The 16,860-nt window shown below is 41.2% G+C and overlaps 1 protein-coding gene across 2 annotated transcripts in view; it reads left to right on the top strand.

Annotated features, from left to right (window-relative positions):
- Positions 1–910: 910 nt before the first annotated feature.
- Positions 911–16,860, top strand: part of brd8 (bromodomain containing 8) — an 86,885-nt gene continuing 70,935 nt past the window's right edge. For both annotated transcript variants that reach the window (XM_034181404.1, XM_034181405.1), the window contains exons 1-7: positions 911–937; positions 8,699–8,795; positions 9,518–9,587; positions 9,684–9,733; positions 9,862–9,984; positions 10,055–10,135; positions 10,868–10,932. In XM_034181404.1, coding sequence (XP_034037295.1) covers positions 919–937; positions 8,699–8,795; positions 9,518–9,587; positions 9,684–9,733; positions 9,862–9,984; positions 10,055–10,135; positions 10,868–10,932 — 505 coding nt within the window. In that variant the 5' untranslated portion in view covers positions 911–918. The remainder of the gene's footprint in view (positions 938–8,698; positions 8,796–9,517; positions 9,588–9,683; positions 9,734–9,861; positions 9,985–10,054; positions 10,136–10,867; positions 10,933–16,860) is intronic.

Genomic DNA, 16,860 nt, shown 5'->3' on the forward strand with positions numbered 1-16,860 from the left:
ATAGTTTACTATGAATGATGACACAAACTTTTTTCACTCATGGTTTGTGGTTGGGTGAAGGTATTTATTGTCAAACAACTGTGTATACTCTTTTTAAATCATAATGACAATGGTAACTACCCAAATGACCCTGTTCAAAAGTTTACATACACCTGGTCTTAATACCGTGTGTTGTCCCCTTTAACATCACTGACAGCTTGGAGTCTTTTGTGGTGGTTGTGGACGAGGCTCTCTGATGGTGAAGCTGCCACTGAATATGTCTTGAGAAATACAAACAATACGGCACTCTATGGTAAATCTGCATGGAGTAGACAGTTCTCAAAAACTGAGTGACTGTGCACCAAGATACCCAGACAAGCCAGAAGTTCTAGGCTTCTGTGGCTGTGATTGCATTTTGCATCACCACTCTGCTTCATAGTGGAGTACAGAAGGATTTTCTTTCACCAAAACAGATGAAATGTTGGCTTGTATCTCAGATGTACCTTCTGTCAATTTGGAGCTAAACTTTCACGTCTTTTCAAGAAAATCCTCCTCTATACCACTTCATCATGAAGCTGTATAACTGCATGTGCTGGGGAGAGGAATGAGAGACACGTGCTGTGGGCTCATCTGGAAATAAGATGCTGATAAAAGTGCTTTATTTGGCTCCCCACGTTAAATAATGAACCTCTTCTGTTCTTCTTACCATATTGTTTGCTAATAATTTATGTGAATGAACTCTAAGACATATTCAGTGACTTGTTCATGTATCCATTCCCTGACTTGCCTGAAGAAAACTTACTGTAAAATTGATGATTTACTTACGTCATACTAATAAATGCAGATTATTAAGATGTTATGGCGCGTGTGCACCATCGAAATATGTCCGGCGGAAGTGGTGCTCACCGCCTTATCAAAAAAAAAAAAAAAAAAAAAAAAATGGCGAGTGGTCTTGGGAGTGAGTAATTTCTCCATCATTCTATAGTTTTATTGAACGTTATATAGTGACTTTGTGCGTCTTCTTATATTTATATGTTGCACTTTTGTTAGTTTTGTTTCGATCCAACACATTGTTTTTTGGTAAAATTTAGCGTTAGGTCTATGTGTGACTGTGTCTCGTGAATGTGTTCCCCCGCATATCAATAATGCTAAGCTAACGTTAGCGTCGATATTTTGATTATATGTTGCAGGCTTGCAAAGTCAGGCCTTACGTTTATATTTTTTTATTTGCTGCTTCGAGCTTATATTAAAAGTGAAACTTACCCCAACACGTAAAACCCCGCGTCTTTATAGTACAACGTGCAAGTAGGGTTGCCAACTCTCTGAAAAATAAATAAGGGACACCTCGCCAGGGCCGACTGACCATTGCCTTCACCCTTCCCAGCGTCTTTGTGAAACGATTTTTAACCATTTGACTGTTGACTTGACCCTGAATTTAAGTAGATGCATATGTGCATTTGTTCTAATATGAACACGTGGAAAACAAATTATTATTTAGCAATTTATTTTTAGTGCAAAATAAATTTTCACTCACAATTTCAATATGAGCATTCTGTCCTGCTTCAAAGCATAAAATAAAAAAAAATTCTTTAAAAATAAATCTCTCTGTAGTGCTTAACTTAAAATTGTATAAATTAACAAAAAACAATTGAAAATTTGCATCATCCAAAACAATGTAACAGTGCACATTTACACATTTAGTGTGATAAAAAGTGCAAAAAATAAAGTCTGAAAAGTAAACAATACTTACAATACTTATAGCTGTTGTCGCGCACCTTTTCCACCCAGCCATTTTCCTTTTCTCATTCGCCCCTGTATTTTTGCATTCTTTTTTTTTTTTTTTTTTTTTAGGAGGAGGAGTAACGACGTTACAGACATTGCTGTCTGTAGGCATATCTGCAGTGCTAGTGTCGGTGTCTGCATCGATATCAGCCATGCTGCTTTGTTATTGTCGTCCAGCGACCGTCGTCGGCTCATGACGTCGGTATCTTCTTGCGAGCAGATTCCCTCGACCAATGAGATAAGAGTGATTCTGTATTGTCAACTCGTGTCTGTCAGCTCATTGGTGAAAAGCAGGAGAGAGGCTGGGATCAAATTTACCGTAAGTTTCCATATAAAGCGCCAGTCAATTCCATTGACATTTTACAGACTTTTTGATTCTCACAGAAATACGGGACAAACTGCGTCCCGTTTCAGGTCAATACGGAAAGCACACTTTTATTTCCAAATAAGGGACGATTCCGTTTTTCAAGGGACGGTTGGCAACCCTACGTGCAAGCAAACAGTTTTTTTTTTCGGCACAATGATAATATCAACAAAGGTAGGTTTGTAAACAAGAACTTTCACTATTTGCTATATAATGACATTTCTGTATATTTCCGTAATATGTATATGTCGCGGACATGAACGAGCAAATCTCTTCAGCATCTCACCTTGTCATTTAGGTCTCGGGATGGGTCTAATCAATGCCATTATCGATTCCGCTTATAGATCCGATTCCTTATCGATTTCCCTTATCCCTCTTGTGAATTTTCTGGGTACTAAAAGTAGGCTTTACAGGTTTTCTATGTCAACAACATTTTATTGAGTCTTAAAGTAAATATATATGAAATTGGTCACTGGATCCTCGGTCTCTGGACATAAATAGAAATAAACAAAATCTGTAATTTTTTGTCCAAAGCATTTCTTTTCAGACATTAATGCCATGAATATCACTCCACACCTTTGAGCTGAGCTCAGCCGGCTGCGCTGCAAGTCAGCATCATTGTAATTCATAAAAAACACAGGACGTCTCATTTTGGGAGGAAAAAGCGTTTTAGTCGATTGTAGTTTGTTTGTATTACAACGTTTGGAAAGGTGTGATTTGATTTAAAACTGCGATTCGCATTGAAGTTATTAATTCTGACTAACCTGACTCAGCAGAGAGCGGCGCAGTGTTTGGAGCTGTCCAAATGGAATGGAGGATGATTCTCCTTTCTTGCCTGCAACAAGACAAGAATCCCAATTAGTGGCTTTAATAAGCACAAAAGTGACTCATGATTGACATCTTTAAATCTCTTTGAGAGGGGTTAAGAAGCGGACTCGCTGCTTCTGAAAAGCATCGAAGCAATGAACCAACAAAGCAGCGAGTTGGAGTACTGCTTCATTGGTTCACGCTTCAAAGCGGAGGTGTTACTGAAGCAGTTGATTACAGACCCGCTGCAGGGTCTGCAATCAGCGTAGAGAAATTATTATTTTCCCGATAAACGCCCTCAAAAGCTGCTCTGAGGGACCGATAAGGGAACCATTAAACAAAATGGCTATCGATCATCGGCTTGTGGCTTTTTATGAAAATGTTGTCCGGTTTGCGGGTTTTTCGCCACTGGGGAGATTTTTTATTTATTTTTTGTGCCATTTCCGGTTTGCGCCTTCCTCTACCATAACAGCGAGCTTCGTGCCGCTTCGCTCTTTTAATAATCCCTTATGTTAATGTGAATAAAGAGGTTGTTTCACTTTAGATCAAAGTGTATTCGCTCCAAAATATGAACTTATATCAGTGTTACCCACTTATTAGGTATGTCTGTTCATCGTGCCATGATGTGAAACCTGTTAGTTTTTTAGTTTTTTCAAGTCCACTGGTCACTCAATTTGTTCCTGGAAATCATCTGTGCTGCTTATGTTCCGTGTGTCTTTACCAACTCGATCAGGTCCATAAGTATTTCAATATGACACAATTTTTGTAATTAGTAAGCCGGTCTGCTCTGTGTCAGCCTGATCCCATCAGATCTCAGAAGCTAAGCAGTGCAGCGTCTGGTTAGTACTTGGATGGGAGACCTCTTTGGAACACCACCGTCTGTGTGTGTTTCTCCGGGTAAAACGGGAGTTGCATCAGGAAGGGCATCCGGCATGAAACTTGTGCCAAATACCATTGCGGATCTGACTGTATCCGCTGTGGTGACCCCAAACAACACGGGAGCAGCCGAATGGACAACAACATTACCTTTGTGCACACAACAGTGGTTTAAGTCAAGACTAGGGATGGGTATTGATAAGATTTTATTGATATCAATGCCATTATCGATTATGCTTATCGATCCGATTCCTTATCGATTCTCTTATCGATACCTCTTGTGAATTTTCTGTGTACTAAAAGTAGGCTTTAGAGGTTTTCTATGTCAACAACATTTTAAATTGGTCACTGGATCCTTGATCTCTGGACATAAATAAAAATAAATAAAATCTGTAGTTTTTGTCAAAAGCATTTTCTTTCAGACATTTTGGCATGAATGTCTCTCCGTATCTCTGAGCTGAGCTCAGCCGGCTGCTGCACGTCAGCGCAGGATGTCTCATTTTGGAAGGAAAAAACATTTTGATCGATTGCTGTTTGTTTGTATTATAATGTTTGGAAAGAGGTGTCATTTCATTTAAACAGCGTTTCGCTTTGAATTTATTAATTCCGACTGACTCGATCATTCTAACTTGACTCGGCAGAGAGCCGTGCAGCGTTTGGAGCTGTGTGAACAGAACGGAGGACGATTCTCTTTTCTTTCCCGCAACAAGACAGGAGTCCCAGTTAGTGACTTTAATCCGCACAAAAGTGACTCACGATTGACATATTCAGGGATGAAAGTGGTGAAAAACAAAAAAAGCTGAAACCCAAAATTACCCCCCAACACCACCTCACGAAAATATTTGCAGCATCCATTTTGGTGAGGAAAAAACAACTTTCCTTATTCAGATTCATTCCAGTAGTATTCTGTTCTTACGAGGATGCTCAGTTTTCTAGCTTCATAGATAGTTCTGGAGGAAATGACACTGTTACGTCTCAAGAAATGAACAAATTGAAAATATGGTTTGACCGAAACAAATTGTCATTAAACTTAGATAAAACAGGGATGAAGTGGAGGTGTAAGAGTCACTAGGTGTTCACAGGAAACACTTATTTATTTCTATGTTTATTTATTCATGTTCATTGTTAGTTGGTTTTATCTTTTCTGTTGTTTTGTTTTATCAGGTTCTTTTTGTCTCTTTCTCTAAAATTGTATTTTATCATTATTAGTTATTATGTTATTACTGTTATTGTTGTTGTTGGTATTACTATTAATATATGAATTAATATATGAATTAAAATAAATAAAAAAAAATTACAATTTGACTCTTTTATGACAACGAACGCTGAGCCATTTATTATTATACAGAAAACAAATGCACACAAACGTGCTGAGATGCAAGCAGTTTAATGCTAACTTTAACATTGAAAATGCCATAGACATGCTAATGCGTTAGCATCGGTACCGCTTTTAAGTTATACATCTGTCAACTTTTTCAGAAGACCATAACAGGCCGGTTTCACATAAAAAAGGTAATTATTACTCACTTTAGGGTTTTAGCGGGGAAAAATTAAGATAAAGCGAAATAAAACAATGAATTAACGAAGCAGCAGATCGAATCACTGCTTCGATCTGCGAATCACTGCTTCGATCTGCGAATCACTGCTTCAATTGGGTCAAGGTTCAAAGCTGCGCCGTAGAAAAGTTGATTACAGACCCGCTGCAGGGTTTGTAATCAATGTAGAGAAATGATCATTTTCCTGACAAACACCCCCAAAAACAACGGCCACTCTGAAGGACCAATAAGGGCATCGTTAAGCAGAAAGGTTGTTGATGTCAGTGGATCAGATCATTTCTTAACGATAACTGAAAGGAACCGGTTCTCGATACCCATCCTTTAGTCTGGATGTTCTTCTGTAGACTTTCAGGTTTAATTTAAGGGCCTTTAACAAAAATATATCATTAACCTTTTAGGAATTACAGCAACAGGGTTGCCAAATTTGGAACCTTGGTTGGAGTGAGACTCTGCATGCGCATAGCGTGCGCCGAACATTTGTAACCCTAAACCTAATAAAAAAAACAGTCCTCATTTCCTAATAAAAGTAATAATGGAAGGGAAACTGTGTTTGATTCTTCTCTCCACGTCCATGATCCTTCCTTTCTCTGAAATATTTTAGCAGGCTCATCTACAGGCATGTGAGAGGCAAATAAAGAAAAATGATTCAAGTGACTGGAGGTAAAGAGGGCCCTGGTTGGGGGGTCTGGGGGGTGACGCCCCCAGAAGCTGAAGGATTTTAGCTATGCTAATCCTCCCAGAACCATTTTCTGCATTGAATTTTCAAGGAGAGTTAGGGAAGATGGAGGCAGGTGTTTATCCAACTCTTACAAGCTGGACAAAATCTACATATGCTAGCAGCTTCTGTTCCTGCATGAGTCTCGTTCAAAACGGGAGAGCAGAGAAACAGACTCAAGCTTAACATCGCTGAAATGATCTTGTTTTAAATAAAAACCTTTGAAGCCCCCAAATCCCCTTCATTTTGTACAACTATGGTCATAACAGTCCCTAGTTAAACAAATATTTCACAATTTCTATATCTATGACATCACATTATAACACAAGTATATTATTAATGCCTTTAAATGCCTGACTGTTTCATTGTTCCATGTAAAGATTGGCCAGCAGATGTTGCCATATTTAATTGTATCAAATGCTTCAAACACTGAACCATTTCAACACAATTTCTTCATATTGATTCAATGCTTCAAAACGCTCCAGTTTCTCCGTCAGTAATAATTATCAATAAACTGTATCAGCAACCACACGTTTTCAGCGCATGTGCACAGATAGACTTACAATCATGAATACTTGCTAACCAGGACATTAAATAACATATGCCCTTTAAATTACATAGTTTGCAACTAGTTGAAGTCTGTAGCTTCCTGTCTCAACACAGTTAGACTGATGAGGCTCCATCTTTAGTAGCAAGACCCAATTTTATTTGACAATAATTTATTTGATTTGTTAGGCTTTGTATGGGCTTACCTTGTCATCCAAAACTTTCTATCCCGCATCAGTGGCCAACTCAGAACCATAACCTGCTCTACAATTATGCCTCACATTCACCCCGAAGTCAGGGTACTGCCATACAAGGCGCTCACTACACACCGGGAGCAATAGGGGATTAAAGACCTTGCCCAAGGGCCCTTAGTGATTTTCCAGTCAGGCGGGGATTTGAACCGAGGATCTTCTGGTCTCAAGCCTAACACCTTAACCACTAGACCATCACCTCCCTATGATGCAGATGGAAAAGCACTATATAAATGCAGTCCATATACCATTTTAAACAGCTCACCACACATTTTATTGGATGCTGTTGTAATGTGTCTCATTTGTGTTGCATTACATGCTCATCTCAAGTAGAGTCTGAAATATCAAAGTTATCTTTGTTTACTCTCAGAGTACACCTCTTCAAAACTTTGTAACAAAATTGCGTTGATGACTGAATTGCTAATTTTATGATGCCATGAAAGAAAAAATAAGGTCAGTAATCTGTCGTTCAAAGTTGATCCATTATTTTGGGGGGCCAAATATTGTAAATACCAAATTTGAGCTTTATGCTTCCATTCAGAGCTGATATATTGCTTTCTGAATATGCAAATACAGGTTCAAAATTTGTTCGCGCCATTTATGGTACCCTACTTTGCAATTTTTTTTTTTCACTATGAAGGCATTTGAGCTAGATTAAAAAAAAAATTGACATAGAGATGGTATATCAATATGCTCTCCACAAAAAAAGTATGAATTGGCTGAGCAATTGCCCACATGGTCAAATCATTAAGAGACTGGAGGCCTGTTTTTGACATTCTACGATCATGTTTGATTTTCAAGAGTCAATAATTGAAAAACCCTTCAAGTTATGACCACAATGTTTTACACACATATAACTAGTACCCTAGATATGTCTATTCGACATTATGAAGATTATCCATTGAATCCCTTCTTTAGTACAGCTTTTTGAAATTTTGTAATTTTTTGCGAGAATGGACAAACTGCCATTTTTGTGATGCTACAGAATGAAAAATTAGCTCTGTATCCCATTTTTGAAATTTACTACTGTATCTGGGGTGCCCAAACAGGGTGTTTTCCAAATTTGAGCTTTATATCTGCATTTTTAGCTGAGATAATGCCTTTTAAAAAAGAAGGAAAGCTCAAAATGCATTCGCGAGTGAAAAATAGGATTATGGGTACCCTTATTCAAAAAATATCTAAAAACAAGTACTTGGAATTGAGCAGAAATATTTTGCATGTGTTCATCAGACATATGTAGGTACTTGCAAAAAAAAAAAAAAAAAAAAATCATGAGAATTCCAGTCGGTGACCTGGGAGGCACCTGATGATTTCACACAGAATGACCCATTTAGGATTCATGATTTCAGCAGACATGACACACATCATGTTACTGTCCTTTCTACTTGAAAGACCCTTTTATTTTAAGGATAGTTTTGCAAATGCTTTATTGTCCAAAGCACCCAGTCATGATAGTCTGGCTCCTCCACAGCACTGACAATTTTAAAATTCTTGTAACCCCCCCCCCCGCAAAACTCTTTTAATAATATACGTCTTAAGCTTCCTAAATGTAGAAAAAGATGGTTTCTCTGTTTTAATGTACAGCTATTTAAATTGAATAGTTTGAAGTTTTATACTGTTTAATGAATAAAAAACATTTGATTCTGTAATAAAAAGTAGTTTAAGAAAATTGGTAATTTCTTTGTATATATTATGTGTTGGCATGACTTACATGTCTCCCTTTTAAATAAGGGTTTTCTGTCTTTTTCCCACAAGCGCACTGCTGCCACAAATGCACGGACATGGTGTTTATTTACCTGTACTGTTTTTGTTTGCATTCCAGAACATAAAATATTAAATGTGGGGCCAACGGAGCCCTGGTCAGTCAGAGAGAAACTGTGCTTGGCTTCTTCTGTCATGAGGAGTGGCGACCAGAACTGGTACAGACACAGCCTACTCACAAATACACAACCGCTGTTTTTACCACTCACTCCGTACTTGGAAAGCTATAAATGATCTGCAGTTTTGGTGGTAAAAGTTAATTTGTAAATAGAATGCCACACTAGAATGGGCTGGTTTAGATGGCAGGAAGGTAACAGTAACTCAAATAATTGTGTGATTAACACAAGGTGAAACATGTACAACATTCTAATTTTATCATAGCCTCAGGCATACATCCGGGCCTCCTGCTGTTTCAGGCAAATTTTGAAATAATCTTTTCCCAGTTAATGAAATGTTTAGTTTAATGTTTAATGTCTTGTACAGAATAATGAAAGAATTCAGGGTTTGTATGTGGTCAGCTTGCACTATTTATTTTTTTAATAAAAACTTCAATTTTGGTATGCTGCTGTCTGGGTTTAATTAAAATCCATAGATTAAAACATAAAGGAAGGAAAGTTTAGGGTCCCCTGCTGGAGCTGTTGCGCCGCAACCCGCTCATGGATAAGCAGTTAAAGATGAGTGATGAGAGTGTGAGATTAAAACATCATCTACTGATAGGCAAATCTTATATTCAGCTTTTTCCCCCCCAATTAAAATACCTCCATCTGATGGTTTTCTGTCTGAGGGCTTGTTCCCTGCACTGATATTTATAGATTGTGACTTTGTTTTCCATAAATCACTTTTTGGCTTCATTCATTTCTGAATAATCTCTGTCCTCCAGGGTGTCTGTGAGCAGAGCCATAAAACCCTTCTCTGAGCCTGGTCGTCCACCCGACTGGTTCTCACAGAAGGTAAGAAACCAAATGTCCTACATGACACTTTGATTCTATGAGTCCTCCTAAACAGCAAGGACTCACTGTTGTCTTCAAATTTTCTCTGTTTCTCAGCACTGTGCCTCCAAATACTCTGAGCTGCTGGAAGCCACAGAAGCACCAAAGTCAGTGCTGCAATACACCCATTCACATCTGTTGATGAATCATAACACTTAATTTGTTTTTGGTTCCTTTTAACTTTAATTTTTTTTAACCACTGTGGAATATTTAACATGCTCTTTTTGTGCACCAGACGTAAGCGTGGCGAGAAGGGTGAAGTGGTCGAGACCATTGAGGATGTCATTGTTCGTAGACTGACCGCTGAGAGGATAGAGGAGCTGAAGAAACTCTTGCGAGATACACAAGAACAATACAGGTGCATTAAAGAAAACCTTTGAGAAATGCGAAACATGACTTTTAACTGACCGTGCTTACTGTCTGAACAGGAAGTTGAAGAAAGAAGTGGATCTGATACAGACAGGTCACATGGACTCACAACTGAAGGAACTATGGGCAGATATCACACAGTAAGACTCTGAACACGTCTTTTTATGTTGGTTAATACCATTTATTATACCCCCTGCAAACAAAAATTGTTGTGGGAGTTATTAGAAATCACCATGTGCGCCCACCATGAATTTCAGTGAAACCTCATGCAATGTCGTAGTACACCATATGAAGAAAGGAAAGAATTCTGGTCTGACATATTCAGGGAGGAGATAATTGGATTTTTGTTGTTTTTTTTAAATACATCATATTTGTCAATTACATGTACAGAGGTGGACCAGTTTTCTTAATTCAGGTATTTTATCCCAAAATATTTACTGCAATGAATATATATTGTACGCAAACAAGTAGCGTGTCAGATGAACTTTGGCTTTGGACTGCATTATTTTTATAATTACTGTTTGAAATCGCATGTTCAAATCAAAACATCACAAATGTAATGAATGAAAATGTGTGAGTCCAACTTTTTTCTGCCAGATTTCAATATCTAGCTGTTCTCTGTTTGTCAGTGTAAAATACTAAGATGATTAACCTATTGATTCCTTTTCCAGCCAAATTGGCTGAACATAATAAACCTCTAGTCTCTGTTCATTGAGTAAGGAAGTAGCTGGTGTTATTTTGTTAAATATAACCTAATAGTAGTTGTACTGAAGAATTTCTCCCGTTAATCCTGGAATTCAGCCAAAATCCTACTTTTTCCTTCTTTCTCAACATGCTGCCAGTTTTTAAATGGTTTATTTTCCCAACCCCAGAAAGAAAAAGCATGAAGAGGATGAAGCAGAACAGAAGAGGAAAGCTACAGAAACAGCCTATCAGGGTAGGTTCACTCCTGATCCCTCTTGCTCAATTGTACGATGTATCTTAGCGTTGGTAACAGGATAGGACAGTGGTCATCAACCCTGGATAATATCTGCTCTGCATGTTTTCAAACTCTCCCTGATCCAACCACTGCTAATTAATTGAGTCAGGACTCAGGAGTCTTCAGCCCTTCAAGAGCTACGAAACACCAGACTTGACTAATTGTCCGTGATTGCAGCAGGTAGACACTGAAATCAGGCAGGACAGGGGATTTCCAGGAGCAGGGTTTGTGACCCTTGGCATAGGGCTTGTCCAGCAAAAATGTAGCTGAATAGGTGGGTGGCTAAGTGAGTGGGTTAGTATTTCCCAGCCAGCTTGTGTGAGCAGTAACTCAAAAACAATAAATTTTAGCCCCCCTCAGTCTGCTCTCTGTGTGTGTGAGGCAATCAGAGAGAACAGTGAGCCAGCCATTTGAAGTAAGCAACCACAATATTACAACCAGAAACTTCGGAGGCATAAATGGAATTGATCTTTTTCTTCTGAAATGTGAACCTAAAAGCAAAAGTGTACTGATCTGATCATTTGCGTTGAATTACTGTCCCCAGATGAGATCAGTCTGATCATTTGAGTTTAGACAGACAAGGCTAAAAATATGGACAAAATATTGAAGGTGGCCTGGGTCGACACATCACGCGACATAAAAAAACAAACAAGCAAAAAACAAAACAGCGCAATGCACAGTCAATTCATCCCAACGCAAATGACATGAGATGTAATTAAATTCAGAAACATTTAATGAAAAAAGAAAGTTTACATTTAAACTTTGTCTCACAGTGTTAAAGTGGCTGACAACAGCTCTCTGGTGCTTGTAGATAAAAATACTGAATAAAGATTTGATGAATTTTCAAAAACGGAACTTGTGTGAACCAAACTGTGACTTCTGTGTATGTGACACCTATAATACATACACGCACACACACACACATATATACAGTGAGGAAAATAAGTATTTGAACAACCTGCAATTTTGCAAGTCCTCCCACTTAGAAATCATGGAGGGGTCTGAAATTTTCATCTTAGGTGCATGTCCACTGTCAATCAATCAATCAATCAATCAATCAATCAGTTTTATTTATATAGAGCCAAATCACAACAAACAGTTGCCCCAAGGCGCTTTATATTGTAAGGCAAGGCCATACAATAATTACGTAAAAACCCCAACGGTCAAAACGACCCCCTGTGAGCAAGCACTTGGCGACAGTGGGAAGGAAAATCCCACTGTCGCCAATCCCACTGATTGTGAGAGACATAATCTAAAAAAAAAACCTTAAAATCACAATGTATGATTTTTTTTTTAAATAATTTATTTGTATGTTACTGCTGCAAATAAGTATTTGAACACCTGTGAAAATCAATGTTAATATTTGGTACAGTAGCCTTTGTTTGCATTTACAGAGGTCAAACGTTTCCTGTAGTTTTTCACCAGGTTTTCACACACTGCAGCAGGGATTTTGGTCCACTCCTCCATACAGATCTTCTCTAGATCTTTCAGATTTGGAGTTTCAGCTCCCTCCAAAGATTTTCTATTGAGTTCAGGTCTGGAGACTGGCCAGGCCACTCCAGGAGCTTGAAATGCTTCTTACGGAGCCCCTCCTTAGTTGCCCTGGCTGTGTGTTTGGGGTCATTGTCATGCTGGAAGACCCAGCCATGACCCATCTTCAATGCTCTTACTGGGGGAAGGAGGTTGTTTGCCAAAATCTCACAATACATGACCCCATCCATCCTGCCTTCAATACGGTGCAGTCGTCCTGTCCCCTTTGCAGAAGATCACTCCCAGACTATGATGTTTCCACCCCCGTGCTTCACGGTTGGGATGGTTTTCTTGGGGTCGTTCTCATCCTCTAAACATGGTAAGTGGAGTTGATTCCAAAAAGCTCTGTTCTGGTCTCATCTGACCACATGACCTAATCCCATGCCTCCTCTGGATCATCCAGATGGTCACTTGTGAACTTCAAATGGGCCTGGACATGTACTGGCTTGAGCAGGGGGACCTTGCTGCCCTGCAGGATGTTAAACCATGACAGCATCATGTGTTACTAATGTAATGTTTGTGACTGTGGTCCCAGCGCTCTTCAGGTCATTGACCAGGTCCTCCTGTGTAGTTCTGAGCTTTCTCAGAATCATCCTTACCCCACAAAGTGAGATCTTGCATGGAATCCCAGACCAAGGGAGATTGACAGTCATCTTGTGTTTCTTCCACTTTCTAATAAATAATCATAACAGTTCTACCAAGCTGCTTGCCTGTTGTCCTGTACTCCATCCCAGTCTTGTGTAGGCCTACAGTTTTGTCCCTGGTGTCCTTAGACAGCTTTTTGGTCTTGGCTATGATGGACAGGATGGAGTGTAATTGATTGAGTGTGTGAACAGGTGTCTTTTATACAGGTAACAAGTTCAAACAGGTGCAATTAATACAGGTAAAGAGTGCAGAATAAGAGGGCTTCTTAAAGAAAAATTAACAGGTCTGTGAGAGACAGAATTCTTGCTGGTTGGTAGGTGTTCAAATACTTATTTGCAGCAGTAACATACAAATAATTTATTTAAAAAAAAAAATCATACATTGTGATTTCCGAATTGTTTTTTTTTTTTTTTTAGATTATGTCTCTCACAGTGGACATGCACCTAAGATGAAAATTTCAGACCCCTCCATGATTTCTAAGTGGGAAAACTTGCAAAATCGCAGGGTGTTCAAATACTTATTTTCTTCACTGTGTATGTGTGTGTGTCTATGTATGTATACAACCCCAATTCCAATAAAGTTGAGACGTGTAAAATGTAAAAAAAAAACAATACAATGATTTGCAAATCCTCTTCAACCTATATTCAGTTGAATACACCACAAAGACAAGCTATTTAATGTTCAAACTGATAAACTTTTATTGTTTTTGTGCAAATATTTGCTCATTTTGAAATGGATACGTACAACACGTTTCAAAAAAGCTGGGACAGTGGTATGTTTACCACTGTCTTACATCACCTTTCCTTCTAACTAGCTAGGGCTGCCACAAATGACTATTTTGATAGTCGACTAGTCAACGATTATTTTTGTGATTAGTTGACTAGTCGGATCATATGTAATTTCCTAAATTTAAGGCCTGCAGCATTTTCCGGGAAATGTCAGGGGATGAAAACATGAACATTTCCAAATCAATGACTATTTCTTAGACTTTGCTTACATCAATCATTCAGAACATTAAATATCTTGTCTTTGTGGTCTATTCAATTGAATATAGGTTGAAGAGGATTTGCAAATCATTGTATTCTGTTTTATTTACATTTTACACAACGTCCCAACTTCATTGGAATTGGGGTTGTACACACAGTTTTCAACCTCTGTTATTATATAGAGACAGCAACCAGGGAATCAAATACAGAGAGAGACTTACACTGGCAGGCAACCTGGGGACTGTGCAAACCACATTCTGCCACATATGGTACGCACCCCCTCAGCCATGCTCATCTCTTAAGAAAATCTCAATGTGATTGATGCGATTTTGTTTTTTTTTTTTAAATAGCTTTGATGCTAGTCCATGGGGCCCGGCCGGGCTCAGCCCGAAAGAGCGACGTGGGCCCGCCCTCCTGTGGGGTCACCACCTGCAGAGGGGGCCATGGGGGTCGGGTGCAGAGAGGATTGGGTGGCGGTCGAGGGCGGGTGGCCCGGCGGCCCGGTGCATGCTCACAGCCCCTGGCTGTTGGGACGTGGAATATCACCTCGCTGCGGGGGAAGGAGCCTGTGCTTGTGCGGGAGGTTGAGAGTTACCGTCTAGAGATAGTCGGGCTCACCTCCACGCACAGCTTGGGCTCTGGTACCCAACTCCTGGTGAGGTTTTGGATGCTTCATTATTCTGGCGTTGCACACGGGGAGAGGCGGAGAGCTGGGGTCGCATTGCTTATTGCTCCCCAGCTCAGTCGCCATGTGTTGGAGTTCACTCCGGTGAACGAGAGGGTCGCGTCCCTACGCCTTCGGGTCGGTGACAGGTCTCTCACCGTTGTCTCGGCCTACGGGCCGAGCAGCAGTGCAGGGTACCCGACCTTCCTGGAGTCCCTGGGAGGGGTACTAGATAGCGCTCTGACTGGGGACTCCATTGTTCTCCTGGGGGATTTCAACGCCCACGTGGGCGGCGACAGTGAGACCTGGAGGGGGGTGATCGGGAAGCACGGCCTCCCCGATCCGAACCCGAGTGGTGTTCAGTTGTTGGACTTCTGTGCTAATCACAGTTTGTCCATCACGAACACCATGTTCGAGCACAAGGGTGTCCATAAGTGCACATGGCACCAGGACACCCTGAGCCGGAGGTCGATGATCGACTTTGTAGTCGTATCATCTGACCTTTGGCCACGTGTCTCGGACACTCGAGTGAAGAGAGGGGCAGAGCTGTCGACCGCTCACCACCTGGTGGTGAGTTGGATCCGCTGGGAGGGGAGGAAGCCGGTCAGACCTGGCAGGCCCAAACGTATCGTGAGGGTCTGCTGGGAACGACTGGCGGAACCCTCTGTCAGCGAGGTCTTCAACACCCATCTCCGGGAGAGCTTCTCCCAGAACCCGGGGGAGGTTGGAGACATGGAGTCCGAGTGGACCATGGACCATGTTCTCCACCTCCATTGTCAATGCAGATGTTGTCTGGCGGTGGAAGGAGTACTTCGAGGATCTCCTCAATCCCATCGTCACGTCTTCCGAAGAGGAAGCAGAGACTGGGGACTCAGAGGCGGACTCATCAATTACCCAGGTCGAAGTCACTGAGGTGGTTGGAAAGCTCCTCGGTGGCAAGGTTCCTGGGGTGGATGAAATCTGTCCTGAGTACCTTAAGTTTCTGGCTGTTGTGGGACTGTCTTGGCTGACACGCCTCTGCAACATCGCGTGGCGATCGGGGACAGTGCCTCTGGATTGGCAGACCGGGGTGGTGGACCCTCTGTTTAAGAAGGGGGACCGGAGGGTGTGTTCCAACTATAGGGGGATCACACTCCTCAGCCTCCCCGGTAAGGTCTATTCCAGAGTACTAGAGAGGAGAATTCGAGCGACGGTTGAACCTCAGATTCAGGAGGAGCAGTGTGGTTTTCATTCTGGTCGCGGCACACTGGACCAGCTCTACACGTTCCATCAGGTGCTCGAGGGTTCATGGGAGTTCACCCAACTAGTCCACATGTGTTTTGTGGATCTGGAGAAGGCGTTCGACCATGTCCCTCGGGGCACCCTGTGGGGAGTGCTTCGGGAGTACGGGGTCCGGGGTCCTTTGCTAAGGGCTATCCGGTCCCTGTACGACCGCAGCAGGAGCTTGGTTCGCATTGCCTTTAGTAAGTCAAACCTGTTTCCAGTGCACATTGGCCTCCACCAGGGCTGCCCTTTGTCACCGGTTCTGTTGATTATTTTTATGGACAGAATTTCTACGCGCAGCCACGGTGTAGAGGGGGTCTGGTTTGGGAACCAAAAAATCTTGTCTCTGCTGTTTGCAGACGATGTGGTTCTGTTGGCTTCATCAAATCAGGACCTTCAGTGTGCACTGGGGCGGTTTGCAGCCGAGTGTGATCCGTCCTGGGTGAAAATCAGCACCTCCAAATCCGAGGCCATGGTTCTCGACCGGAAAAAGGTGCTTTGCCCTCTTCAGGTCGGTGGAGTGTCCTTGCCTCAAGTGGAGGAGTTTAAGTATCTCGGGGTCTTGTTCACGAGTGAGGGACGGATGGAGCGTGAGATCGATAGACGGATCTGTGCAGCATCTGCAGTGATGTGGTTGCTGTATCGGACTGTCATGGTGAAGAGAGAGCTGAGTAGGGGGGCAAAGCTCTTGATTTACCGATTGATCTACGTTCCGATCCTCACCTATGGTCCTGAGATTTGGCTCATGATCGAAAGAATGAGATCGCGAGTACAAGCGGCCGAGATGAGTGGCTGGGT

The sequence above is a fragment of the Thalassophryne amazonica genome, chromosome 11 (genome assembly GCF_902500255.1).
Source record: "Thalassophryne amazonica chromosome 11, fThaAma1.1, whole genome shotgun sequence".
NCBI classification, from domain to species: domain Eukaryota; kingdom Metazoa; phylum Chordata; class Actinopteri; order Batrachoidiformes; family Batrachoididae; genus Thalassophryne; species Thalassophryne amazonica.